This window comes from Letharia lupina (assembly GCF_014066315.1).
Source record: "Letharia lupina isolate WasteWater1 chromosome Unknown contig_17, whole genome shotgun sequence".
Taxonomy (NCBI): domain Eukaryota; kingdom Fungi; phylum Ascomycota; class Lecanoromycetes; order Lecanorales; family Parmeliaceae; genus Letharia; species Letharia lupina.
Window position 1 is genome coordinate 449,181 of NW_023502986.1, and position 13,749 is coordinate 462,929.

General features: G+C 22.0%; 1 protein-coding gene across 1 annotated transcript; it reads right to left on the reverse strand.

Moving 5' to 3' along the window:
* Positions 1 to 7,576: 7,576 nt before the first annotated feature.
* On the reverse strand, positions 7,577 to 8,095 carry HO133_003297 (uncharacterized protein; the record flags this gene model as incomplete). The annotated part of the gene is made up of 2 exons (XM_037294220.1): positions 7,577 to 7,773; positions 7,897 to 8,095. 2 exons carry the CDS (start codon positions 8,093 to 8,095, stop codon positions 7,577 to 7,579), a joined length of 396 nt encoding a protein of 131 aa, XP_037149601.1.
* Positions 8,096 to 13,749: the final 5,654 nt, after the last annotated feature.

The following is a 13,749-nucleotide window of genomic DNA, read 5'->3' on the forward strand; positions in this document are numbered from 1 at the left end:
AGTTTTAGAAAATAGATAATCTTTTTAATAGCTAGCCCTTATAAATTTTAATAAATTATTCTCTAAAATTAATTATAGAAATAATTTAAAAATTATTATTAATTATAATTTAAATATTTAATATAAAGATTTTAAATTAATAATTAATAATAAAAATAAATTTAAATAAATAAGAATATCTTAATATTAGAGATCGATACTTAATAAAAATATTTTAATTTATATTTAATTAAAAAATCGTAATCGATATTATATAGATATTAATCTTTTTATACTTTAATATTTATAAAACTTTTATTTTTATTAATAATATAAATATAAATAATAACTTTAAGATCTTAATTTTAATTTTTAAAATTTTTCGAGTTACTCGAATAAAAATCTTATCTTTATCTCTAATAATAATAAAATTAAATTCTTTTTATTAAATATTTATTTTATTTAATTTTAGAATATTAATATTAATAATTATATCGTAAAATAAATTAAATATAATATAAAATTTTCTCGAGATTTTTTTTTTTAATTATTATATATATATTAATAGAGAAATATATATAATCTTATAATAGTAATATACTAGCTTTTATTTTTTTATAATAAATTTTTTTTTTATTAAATATAAGATAAACTTTATTCTAATTAAAATTTTTTAAATAATATTAATTAAATACTAAGAATACTTTAAAATTAAAGTTTATATAAAAATTATATATTTATTTATTTTTATTATACTAACTATTTATAATATTAAAAAACTTCTTAAATACTATATTATATTTTTTATTATTTTCTAATTTTATATTTATAATTAATATTAATATAAAATTTAAATTATTAATATTTCTAAAAAATATTTATAAATAATATTAAGAATTTAATATAATATTTAAAAATATTTTTATAATTAATATAATAATAAAGTTTTCTTTAATTAAATTTTAATTATTAATTAAAAGCTTTAAGAGAATTTTCTCTAGCTTTTCTCTTTTATTAAAATTTCTAGAATTATATAAATCTCGAGATTATATATATCGAGATCTTTCTCTTCTTTTTTATTATAATTTCTTTTATTATTATTCTCTTTATTAATATTTATTTCTTTTAAATTAATCTTTATAATCTTTTCACTACTTTTTTAATAATTATTATTTTAATAATCTTTATTATAATATCTATAAAAATAAGAAGATAATCTCTTAGATTAATATTTATTTTCTTTAATTTTAGATATCTCTAATAATTACTTAAATCTAATATTTATCTTAATCTTAAATTTAAACTTCGCAGTCTAAATTAATCCCTTTATTACTAGATTCTTAAAGAGTCGCTAAACTCTAGCTAATATTAAGGTTATTAATAAATTAATAAGAATAGCGTTAGACGCTTTATTATATAGAATATATATCAATTATATAGAAATCTTAAAGAGCGTATAAAATTTATACGCAAGCTCTCTACTAGCGCTTAAAAGAATATAAAAAATAAAATACACTCTAATAAACTAGTAAAAGATATTTAAAAAAAACGATATAATACTATTATCTAAGAGACATCTATTCAAATAACTATAAAATTTTAAAAGATTAAGATATTCTAGAAAGCCTTCTATTAAATAAATAATAGAGATTTAAAAAATCGTAATCTCTTTTAACTCTATATCTTAATTAAATATTAACTATAATTTTAATATTAAGCTCTCTTAAATAGACTCTATTAAAAACTTTATTAATTAATATCTTATTTTTAATCACGTAGCTAATCTCACTTTTAAGCTCTATTTCGATATTATTAATAATAAACTCTTTAAGAGTTAGATATTTAAAAAATAAGATACTAATAGAGTTAAGAAGCGTAAAGATTAAATTATCTAAATAAATCGCTAAATTGTCTATTATTATTATCTTTATTAATTAAAAGATCTAAGTCTTAATTATCTTTAATTTATATTAAAATAATACGATAATAATTTTAGCGAATAAATTCTTAATATTAAAAATAGCGACGACTATAATAAATAGAGAGTAAATTAAATTAAATATTAATATCGTTCTATAAAAAAGCGATAACGCTATTAAAACTCTCGCGATAAAGTTTTTAAATATAAAACCTCTAGTCGCTTAATACGAGGATTAAAATTTTAAAATCTCTTTAGCACTCGATAAATAAATAAGTTTAAAAGATTATATTTAAACTAACAAAATTCCTAGTACTATTACTAGATATTTATCTTTTTATTAATACTTTTTATTTACTTTAGCGCTTAAAACGAGCTTTTTCTTAAGAGAGGAAGATATTATAGCTATAACTATATCTATTAATATTACGATTTAATACGATTTAATATAGCTTAGCGCTTAGTATAGTTTAGCACTTAATATTTTAGTAATAGCTTTCCTTAGAAGAATAATCATAACTTTTATTATTAAAATCTTATGCTTATGCTTGTGACATAACATACTATCTTCGATATTACCTTCGCTATTAAAGCTATTACCTTTACTATTACCTCCGCTACTAGAGCTATTATCTTCGCTATTAATAATATATTTATAGAAGTCTTTCGTAATTAATTATACTACTATATTATTATTATTTTTATTATTAATAATATAATTATAAAAGCTTTTTATAATCGAACTTTTACTTATTATAGAATAAGCTATTACGATTATAATATCTACTGGCCGAAAAGATATGATATATTCCATGGAATATTCCATATCAAGTAATACCATACCGTACCCGGGTATGGTATGGGTAGGGTCGAATATTATTCCATTTTTCTGGTGTGGGTTCGGGATCTTGGCGGGATATACCACGGTATGGTATATCTGTGGTATCATACCATGGAATGGTATATGTATGGGATATCCCGTTGGGATTTCTATATTTAGAAGTATAAAGTAGCTATTCTAATCATCATTCTGGTCAACGGCTAATCGTATCTACCCCCATTCGATATACTACCATGGCTACCACTACCATGGCTACCACTACCATGGCTGCTACTATCATGGCTGGCACTACCATGGCTGGCACTACCATGTCTACCACTACCATGGCTGGCACTACCATGGCTGGCACTACCATGGCTGGCACTACCATGTCTACCACTACCATGGCTGCTACTATCATGGCTGCCACTACCATGACTATCACTCACTAATATGTGCTGGGGCGTGTCCTTCCCAGTAGTGAAAAGCTTGCCGAGTACTGGTTTTTAACTATTTTTGATTCTCAGGGAGATCCCCTAAAACCCCTCGGACCCTTCGGGGGCTCTTTAAGGGCTCTTCGAAAGCTTCTATTGAGGGGCTGTTAAAGTAAACTCGAAATTTAATTATTTTAATAATATTTAATTAATTTTAAGCTTACTTTAATAACCTCTCGATAGAAGCTCTCGGAGAGCCCTTAAAGAGCTTCGAAGGATTTAATGAATTTTAAGAAATCTAACTCTAAGAATCGAGAGAGACGTTAAAGAGAGACGTTATAGTTTACTGAGAATCGAGAGAGACGTTGTAATTTATTTAATATACTTAGGGGGAGATTCTCTAAAACCCCTCTAACCCTCCGGGGGCTCTCTAAGAGCTCTCCGAGGGCTTCTGTCGAAGGGACTCTTCTCGCGAGCTCGATAAATCTTAGTTTTTAATATATCTTTACGAATACTTTATTAAATTTCGTCTTCGCTATATTATTTAAAAGTATATAATTAACTCTATAACTCTATAAATTTACTTTATTATTATTTATTACGTAACGTTAAAGGAATTTAATAGAATTAATTAATAAAGTTAATATTCGAGATTCAGCCTTATAGTGCTTCCTCTTTTAAACGTACCCGTGTTTAGATCGAAAATAAAGAAATAAGGTGTGTTTTAGACTAGAAATCGTGAGATTCGAGGATCTGATTGGTCACTAGCCTCTTAGCGTAGAAGCCATTTGGGATTTCAAGTCTTAAGCATTGAGAAAGCAAGCTTTCCAATCATGACTATCACTACCATAGCTACTGTCGAAATGTGGCCCCCGCGCATCCCAGCCACCGTGTTCTTTAGCCACCTGATTTTGTACTGTATTTAGGACCTGGCCCCGGAGAGGTTTTGGAGAATCAATCCGTCCGTTCTACACATCACATACCTGATATTTTAACAGCTACCACTATCATGGCTATCACTATTTATTATTCAAATAGCCTACTATCATATGGTAGCTATGATAGTGGTAGTCATGGTAGTGGTAGTCATGGTAGTGGTAGTCATGGTAGTGGTAGTCATGGTAGTGCCAGCCATGGTAGTGCCAGCCATGGTTGGCCAGAATGATGACTAGAATAGCTACTTATACTTCTAAATATAGAAATCCCAACGGGATATCCCATACATATACCATTCCATGGTATGATACCACAGATATATCATACCGTGGTATATCCCGCCAAGATCCCATATTATACCAGGTATGGGATCATGCAAATATCAATATCCCATATCATACCAGAGTATGGTATGGCAGGTCAATATCCCATATCATATCATACCTTTCCGGCCAGTAATAATATCTAAAAAAAAGAAATTAATTATATAAGAGCTTACTACTATATTTACTTACTTTATATTACTTTTTACTTATATATATATTAAGATCGCTATACTTTTTATTAATGATATATTATTATAATAAGCTATTATAATTATATAGTTTTATAATTTTATCTATCTTTATATTTATTAAGAAAATATCTTAATAAGAATCTTAGTTTAATAGTATAAGTAGTTACTTCTAAGTAAAAGAATAACTATCTTTACTATATATTACTTATTATATCTATATTTCTATATTACTCTTATATATAAAGTAATAACTAAAATTTTATTAATTATATATATATATTACTTATTAAAATATTATATTACTATATTTGCTTTCTTACTTCTAATATTAATTTTTAATCTTTATAAATAAAGATCTTAATATACTTTTTTTTATAATTCTTATATTAAAAGCGTAAATAACTAAAAGCTTACTCTATTTAAAAAATTTCGTAATTATCTTTTTATAATTAAAAGACTTTAAAATTTCTTTTTAATTTAAAGCTCTAATATAAAGATTGAATAAATTATTATTTAACTAATTATTTATATTATTAAAAAGATTATTAAGATTTCTATTATTTTTCGAATATATTAATATTACTATTTCTATATAACGATAATATAATAAAATTGCTATTAAGATTAATAATTATTAATAATATATTATTATTAAATTAGATTAAGATAAATAAAATAAAATATTAAGAAAGAAAGAAAGAGAAAATTTTTATTTATAATTTTAATATTTTAAAATCTATCTATTGTTATATTAGCGAAATCTATTAAAATATAAAGATAGAATACTTAGTTATATTAACTATAGAGTTCTATAGAAGAAAAGAGCGACTTAATATAGACGTGTTAAGGTGTATTATATGATGTAATTATATAATTACTAAGACGGTAAGAATTATATAATTTGAATTTTAATACTTTTCTTTATATATATTCTTTTATAAGTGAAATCTAATAAATATAAAGTTTAATATTAATAATATTAAAATTGGGTAGATAAGGTAAAATAATTCAGTTATTTTTTTATTAAGATATTAAGGTAAGACTAATATTAAGTAATTAAAGTAAAATTTAAGCTAAGTAGTTAAGGTGAGATTAGCGCCGGATAATAAGAGTAAATTAATATTAAATTGTTAAGGTAAGTTAGTACCTTATTAAGTAGTTAGCGTAAAAATATATCTTTTATATTTCTATTCTCTATATGAATGAAATTAAAAAATATAAGATTTAAAGTTCGCGACGTCTAAAATAGGATAGATAAAGTAAAAAGTCGAAATTTGAAAATGATTATATTAAATTATAGCCCTTATTTAAATATAACTTAAATTCCACTTTTTATTAAAAAACGATTTTTCGAAAATTTTATTTCTAGATTATTTAGTATCTTATATATTAAAAATTAATTAATTTAAGATTAGAGGATATATATAGAAATAGCTAAATAAAATAATTAGAAGAAATTTTTCTAGCTATATATCGTCGGCTATAAGGTCTCTATAAGGGCTATTTTAGATAATTAATCTTTAATAATAGTAATTATAATAATAATAATTTAAAGATATAATATCTAAGATATTAATAAGGAATAAATATAATTTTTTTAAAAAGAGTTTTAAAAGTTTTAATAATAATAGTAATAATGGCGCTAAAAAAATAGCTATTTTAATATAAAATAGTAAATTTATAAAGTATTAAATCTAATATAGCGACTCGATAAATAATTTAAAATAATTATTTATAATGCGAGAATTAATAAAATAGTTTTTCTAAAGTAAATAACTCTTTTATATTAAGATTATTAAGTTATAATTATAAACGATATTCTAATTTAATAAATTAAAAAAAACTCTTAAATTTATTTTTATAGAGGGCTTTAATAAGATTATTAATTATTTATTAATTAATAAAAATATAATCTAAAGCGATATTTTTAGTAATAATTTATTTTTATATATAGTAATATTAAATATTAATATATTTAATATAGATATAAAATTAAAAGTTTTTAATTAATACTATAGCGTCTTAATTATTATAAAAAATAATGATTATTTATATTTATTTATTATTAAAATTAAGCTAATTTAGTAGATTATATAATTAAATTATTTTTTTAATAACTTATATTTAATTTTATCAATTAAAAGTATTATAATAAATTATTATTTCGATAATTAACTAATATTATTATTATTAATATTAAATATATATTTAAATATAAAGTAATAAATATCTTAATTATCGATTTAATTAATATCGATATAATTATTTAGAGATTTTAAATCTTCTCTAAAAATAAGTTAATAGTTAACGATTTTGTTAGGGAATAAACCGTGTATCGAATAATGATATTAGTGGTGTTATATGAATGGAATATTAACTATAAAGGTTGCTAAGTAATATGTGTGCCGAAGTTATTAGAGTGTTAAGTTGTTAAGGAGTTAGCCTAAATAGAGCCTAGCGCAAGTCTGGAGAAGGAATGTCGGTTGAAACTATGATATTATCTCCCCCTTAAATGGCCATATTTCTATAGTTTAAATTATAGTGACGGCGAGGTGGTAATAGTGAGACGATCGTCATGATCTATGGTGTACTGGTCTTTATGGTTTGAAGTATATTTGCTACTCTCTGAAATAATAACTTTGAACTTTTTCTCGCAGATACTCTTAGTGTCCGATCGTGGTATTGAGCTAAATCTTATGTAGTAGGCCTGCGGATGTAGGTAACAGAGGTATCAATATGGGGTAATAGCCCGGGAAGGTATTTAAAGTAATGGTGTGGGGTGCTGAGAGGTGGTGTGGTAAAAAAATCGAAATCGAATAAGGCTAATTCGTTCAAAAACGCAAAGTCCGATAATTTGCCGAATCGAAACTGATTTAAATGCGCTAGCCGCATACGGCTAGGCGGAACGATTATTGCTGATCAGGGGAAGGAGGAGAAATCCATTGCTGCTGCTGTAGGTAAGGCCTATGCCGTCATTGCTTCTCCATAGCCTTCTCCACAGCCTTTTCCTTGGCCATAATGGCCTTTGCCTCTTCAAACGACAATGCCTTTGAGGCCATGTATGCCTCAGTCTGATTGGGCCGGTGGCTATAGCCAAGGCATTTGAAACATCGGCCTTCTTTCTTCAGCTGATCCTTCAGCTGTTCCGAATAGGGTGATCGCTGTGGGCCTGATTTGAACTCCTATTTATCAATCTCTTCTATATCCACATGCATAGCCTTCAATTGACGGAGGTCTTAGTCAATCTTCCGCAAATGCTTAATAACTGAGCGGAAGGAAGACGATGAGATACCGGCGATTCGTGACCGGAGCTTGAGAGTAATGAGTCTTCGTAGTGCAGCGATCTTGTGACTTTCGCTGTAGTTCAATGGCGCAATGGTAGCTGAAAATCGAGCATAGAACTTGTCAAATGCCTCCTTCTTTTTCATAGCAAACGCCGGGTTATGGAGTAGGGCGTCATTCTTTGCCAGCTTATCGTAATTATTAAACATGTTATGAAGCTCTAAAATCATCTCTTTCGTGGTTTTGTAGGGATCCTCGCTCAGTGGATCTGCTCGTGCCTTAAGCACATCGAATGCAATTGACTTACAGTGGTCCCGAATATAGTTTATTTTATCTTTTTCACTGGGAAACAATACGGCACTTTGCCGAAACTTGGAGTCTAGGTGAAATCGCCACTCGTCTTACTTCTCTTTTCACCATAGAAGTAGGGCACATCAGGGTATTTCTTATTGTTCCCGATAATAAGGATAGTAGAGATAGATATTCTAGTCTTAGTAACTTTTAATTTGATTAGTTATTTATTCACATCGGAATTTAGAGGCTCTGCTGGAGTGACCGTTTCTTCTTTAATAGTCAAGGCCTGAATTTTGATTTGCAATTCCGTGTTTATAGTAGTGAGAGTCTTTATATTGAAACGATGAAGGTCTCGTGATTCTCGAAGTCGTGTTATGGTTATGTTGAGATTCTGAATAGTAATATTAAGGCTATAAATCTGGGCCTAATAATGCTAAATCGTTAATAACGATTTAGAATAGGTTTCTTCTTAATCCGAGTTTATAACGAATTAGATGGAGATCTCTCTACTAATGCAGGCAGGTAACAGGTAAGGTAAGCGAGAGATAGTCGAAATATCTCCTCGTAGAGGTAGGGTAGGTAGGTAGATAGGGAATCGTTCGAATATCTTCTCTATAACAAGGCGATTGAGTAGTCGATATTTGAGAGATCTTCGTAGAGGTAGGGTAGGTAGGCAGGCAGGCAGGTAGGTAGGCAGGGAATCGTCCGGATATCTCCTCCATAATAAGGCGATTAAGTAGTCGATATTTGAGAGATCTTTATAGGGTAGGGTAGGTAGGTAGGTAGGAGCAGGCAGGCAATAATAGCTTAGTTTATAGCTATGTTGAATAGTTAATATTATGTTAGGAAATAAATCGTATATCGAATAATAATATTAGTGGTGTTATATGAATGGAATATTAACTATAAAGATTGCTAAGTAATATGTGTGCCGAAGTTATTAGAGTGCTAAGTCGTTAAGGAGCTAGCCCGAATAGAGTCTAGCGCAAGTCTGGAGAAGGAATGCCGGTTGAAACCATGACAGATTTATTTAAAATAGTAAAAAATTCATTTAATCGCTTTTTAGTAAACTTCATTAAAATTAAAATTATATTAAAATATTATTAGGATTATAAATATAATATTTAATTTTATATTAAGTATTATATATATTAATAATTTTATCATTACCTTAATTAATACTCGATATAAGATACTTTAGAGATTTTTTTTTAAATATTTAATACCTTTTAATATCTATAAAAGTAGATATATTTATACATTTTTATATATTATATTTAATAAGAAAGTTTTTAATATACTCTATTTAATTAAATTAAATAATATAATTAATATAATTTTTAATAATAATTATATTTAAATAATAAATATATAATTTTAAATTAGTTATTTCGAAGTAATTATTAAACTTATTTTAATATTTTAAATTTTTATTTTATTAAGACTAGTTAAGAGAATATTATTTATATAAATTATAATTATTATAATATTATTAATAAAGATTAAAAAATTAATTATAATAAATTTAAAGTTTAATTTTTTTAGATATATAAAGAGAATATTATATTAGATTTTTAAGAATTACTTTAAATTATATAGCGCTTTCTTTAATTTATATATTATATATTTATTATTAATTTTAAAGTTTATAAATTATATTATATAGATAATTTCTTTATATTATTATAAAGAAAAGTAATTTTAATATTTATTTATTTTAATTTTTAATTAAAGGCTATCGCTAAAATAAAGATTACTTTATAATTTATAAATTTAATTATAAAAATAAAAGTCTTATTAAAATCTACGTCTTTACGCTATTTAAAATTATAAATTATTTATTAAACTTTATATTATATAATCTTCTTTATAAAATCTCACTTAAATTTATAAATCTATTTATTATTTAGAGTATATATATTTAAAAGTACATTTATTAAGATTTAAGTATTACCGTCCTGCCCGTTTGTAAAGTTTTAGAACTAGCGTATTACGGTTATGAAACGGTATTATAACGGTTCTATGCTAGTTGGAAAACCGTTTCAGAACCGATTTACAACCGATTTACAACCGTTTTACAACCGTCGTAAACTAAAGACCTCTTCCCTTAGAACCCACTACGGTTATAGTTTTATAACCGTTCTATAACCGTTTTATAATGTTTATAATAATTTTTTTTTTTTTTTTTTACTAAGTCTCGAATAGGCTAGTAGTATTATATAATATATCTTCTAATATAAAAATTTCGTAAAAATTTGAAAAAAAAACAGTTTTAAGTTACTAGCGTTGATATTTAAGCCTATATACTAAGCGGATTTTCAGCCCTATAAAGAACTTTAAAATTAAAATTTATTTTTAGTTATTATATAGATTATTTATAGTTCTATAAGAATCGTATAACCGTTCTACAACCGTTTTACAACCGTTCGACAACTGTCACGTGACCGTCACGTGACCGTTGAACAACCGATGTGATATCATGAGTCAGAATAATTCTTCTAACGAGTATGAATTGGGTTTCATATCGGTTGTACATCGGTGATACATCGGTTGTTTATCGGTTATTAGTTATAGAACCGTTATATAACGGTAATATATCTTTAGTAATGGCCAGGACAGTATTAATTATAAGAGAATTAACTTCTTTTTATATAATAAGTTTCTATTTTATTTTTTAATATTTATTCGCTATTATTTCTTAATAAATTTAAGATTTAAATAGTTTAAAAGCGTTAGCTTTAGTTAAAAAGATAAATAATTTGATAAAAGATTATAATAAGCTCTAAGAGCTTCGTATTATTTAAATTATTTTAAAAGAAGCTATTAATTAGTTATAGATCTAATTATAAACTTTATTAAGACTTATATTAGAGATATTAATATTATTAAAATAAATTTTATAAGTATATTTTCGTTTAAGATTTTAGATAATTTTAACTTTATCTTTTTTAAATATATTTATAATAATACTTATAGAGATACTTCTTATAAAGATATTTATAAAGATATTTTTTTAATAAGAATTTATATAATAGTAATTTTTTTTTAATGATTTTAGTTAGAGTAGTAATTAAGATAATTATTACTTTAATAAATATTTTTTACTTTATTCTTTTTAAGGCTCTCTTCTCTAAAATTAATATGAAAAAAAAATTAATAGCTTATATATAATCCTTTATAAAAATTTTATATAACGCTTATTTCTATTTTTAAATAAATTTTAATTATTAATCTTTTTTTAATAAGATTAAGCTTAAATAAAATAAATTTAAATTATATTTAAATAGATTTAAATTTTATTATTTAATATTAATATATAATATAATATATTTTCTATATTTAATTCAATTAATATTTAATAGATATATTTAATAGAAATTTATTTATTTAATAATTTAAAGATATAAAATATTAGATAAATAATTTATAAAGATCTTATAAAAGATAATATCTTTTTTTAATATTAATTATAAATTATATAAATAATTAAAATTTTATATAAATTTCGATTAATATTTTTATAATAATTTACTCTCTTTAAATATAGCGTTAATTTTATATTATATTATTTAATCGAGATATTTAAATTTATTATTTATTTAGACGTTATTAAATATAATATTTTTTTAAATAATTTCTTTAATAAGCTAAAAAGTATATATATTATAATTATTATATTTGAAATTATAATTATTATAAAATCTAATATAAATATAATTTTTATATTTAATATAATTTAAAAAAGACTATAAGAAATTAAGAATAATAAAATTATTTTTATTAGAAAATAAGAATATAGCGAAATAAAGCGTTTTATTATTTAGAAAAATTATTATTAATTTATAATTATTATATAAAATAGAGAAAGATTTTTAGAGGTTATTATAGATTAGATTATTTTTCTAGTAATTTAGCGTTATATAATATTTATATAATTTAATTTTTATATTAATAATATTATATAATTTATATATATCTCTAAAAGATAAAATAGATAAATTTATTTTAATATATATTTTAATTAATTTTTTAAGGTTTTAAAACTCTAAGTAGTTATAATAAGTATATTATATATATAAGATTTTTTTATTAATTTAAGAATTTAGAGTATTAATAAATAAGAATAAGAATAAAAATAAAAATAAAAATATAAATATAATAAATTTATTATAGATAGAAATATATTTATTAATAATTATTAAATATATAAAGATCTTTATTTATATATTTAACGTATAAAGATAATTACGCTAGCGTCTAAAAATAATATTATATTTCTTTATTTTAATATTTTTAAATATAAATTAAAGCGAATAGTTTTAATTTTCGAGTTATTTTTAAGAAATTAGATTAAAATTACTATTAAGAATATATTAGATATCTTTTATATATAAAACTTATTTATCTTTAAAACTTTTATATTTAAATTTCATATATTTAAAATTTATAGCTATTATTAAACTATTAATTTTATTAATTAAATAATATAATTTAAATAAAATTAAGATTTAAAAAATTAAGAAGTTATAAATAATATATTAAGTATAAATATTATTAATAAATTATTAATATAATTATATAATAGTTATAGATATCGAAGAAGTTTAAATTATAATCTTTAAATTCTTTTTAATAAAGAAATAATAGACTTAATTTTATAAGAATTAAGAATTAATAATAAGATATATAATATTCTTTAAATTAAAATTAATATATATTATAAAACTATATATTATCGCTAGTTAAATATATATTATAATAATTTTAATATTATTAGATTAATAATTAATAATAAATTTATTATTTTAAATATTTTTATCTTTATCTTTATTATTTAAATTAGAGAAATTATTATTATTATTATTATTTTTATTATTATCTTTATTATTATAATTTTTATAATTTTTATAATTATTATAATTTTCTCTATTATTGTTACTATTTTATTTTTTAAATTTAAAATATAAAATAATATATTTGATATTATTATATTAATTCTTTTTATAATAATTATAATATTTATAAATTTAAATTTAAATATAAAAATTATTAATATAGATTTTTTATTAAATTTTATATTTAATAGTTTTATTAATAATAATTAATATAATAATATTTTATAAATTATATATAAAGAAGTTATTAATTAGCGTAGTTAGTATATAGATTTTAATATTAATTAAATTAATTAAATTAATTATAATATTAATAAATCAAGTAGTTATATAATTTAAATTAAACTTTATAATATTATTATTTTTAAAAATATTATAATTTTAATTATATTATTTATAATATAAATTATATAAAAAATCTAAATCTAAATAAAAGTAATAGATTTTCTAATTCTTATTAAACTTTAATTTTAAAAATAAATTATTAAACTTATTTAAAATCTTTATAAATCTATTGAAATAAAATTAAAAATTATTACCTTAGAGGAAATATACCATTAGGGTATGTCACGTGACTATACTATCAACTCGACATTTATTATAACTTTCAATCAACTTTCAATCAACTTTTCATTAATATTAGAAATTCTGTAATATTAAATTATTCGATATTC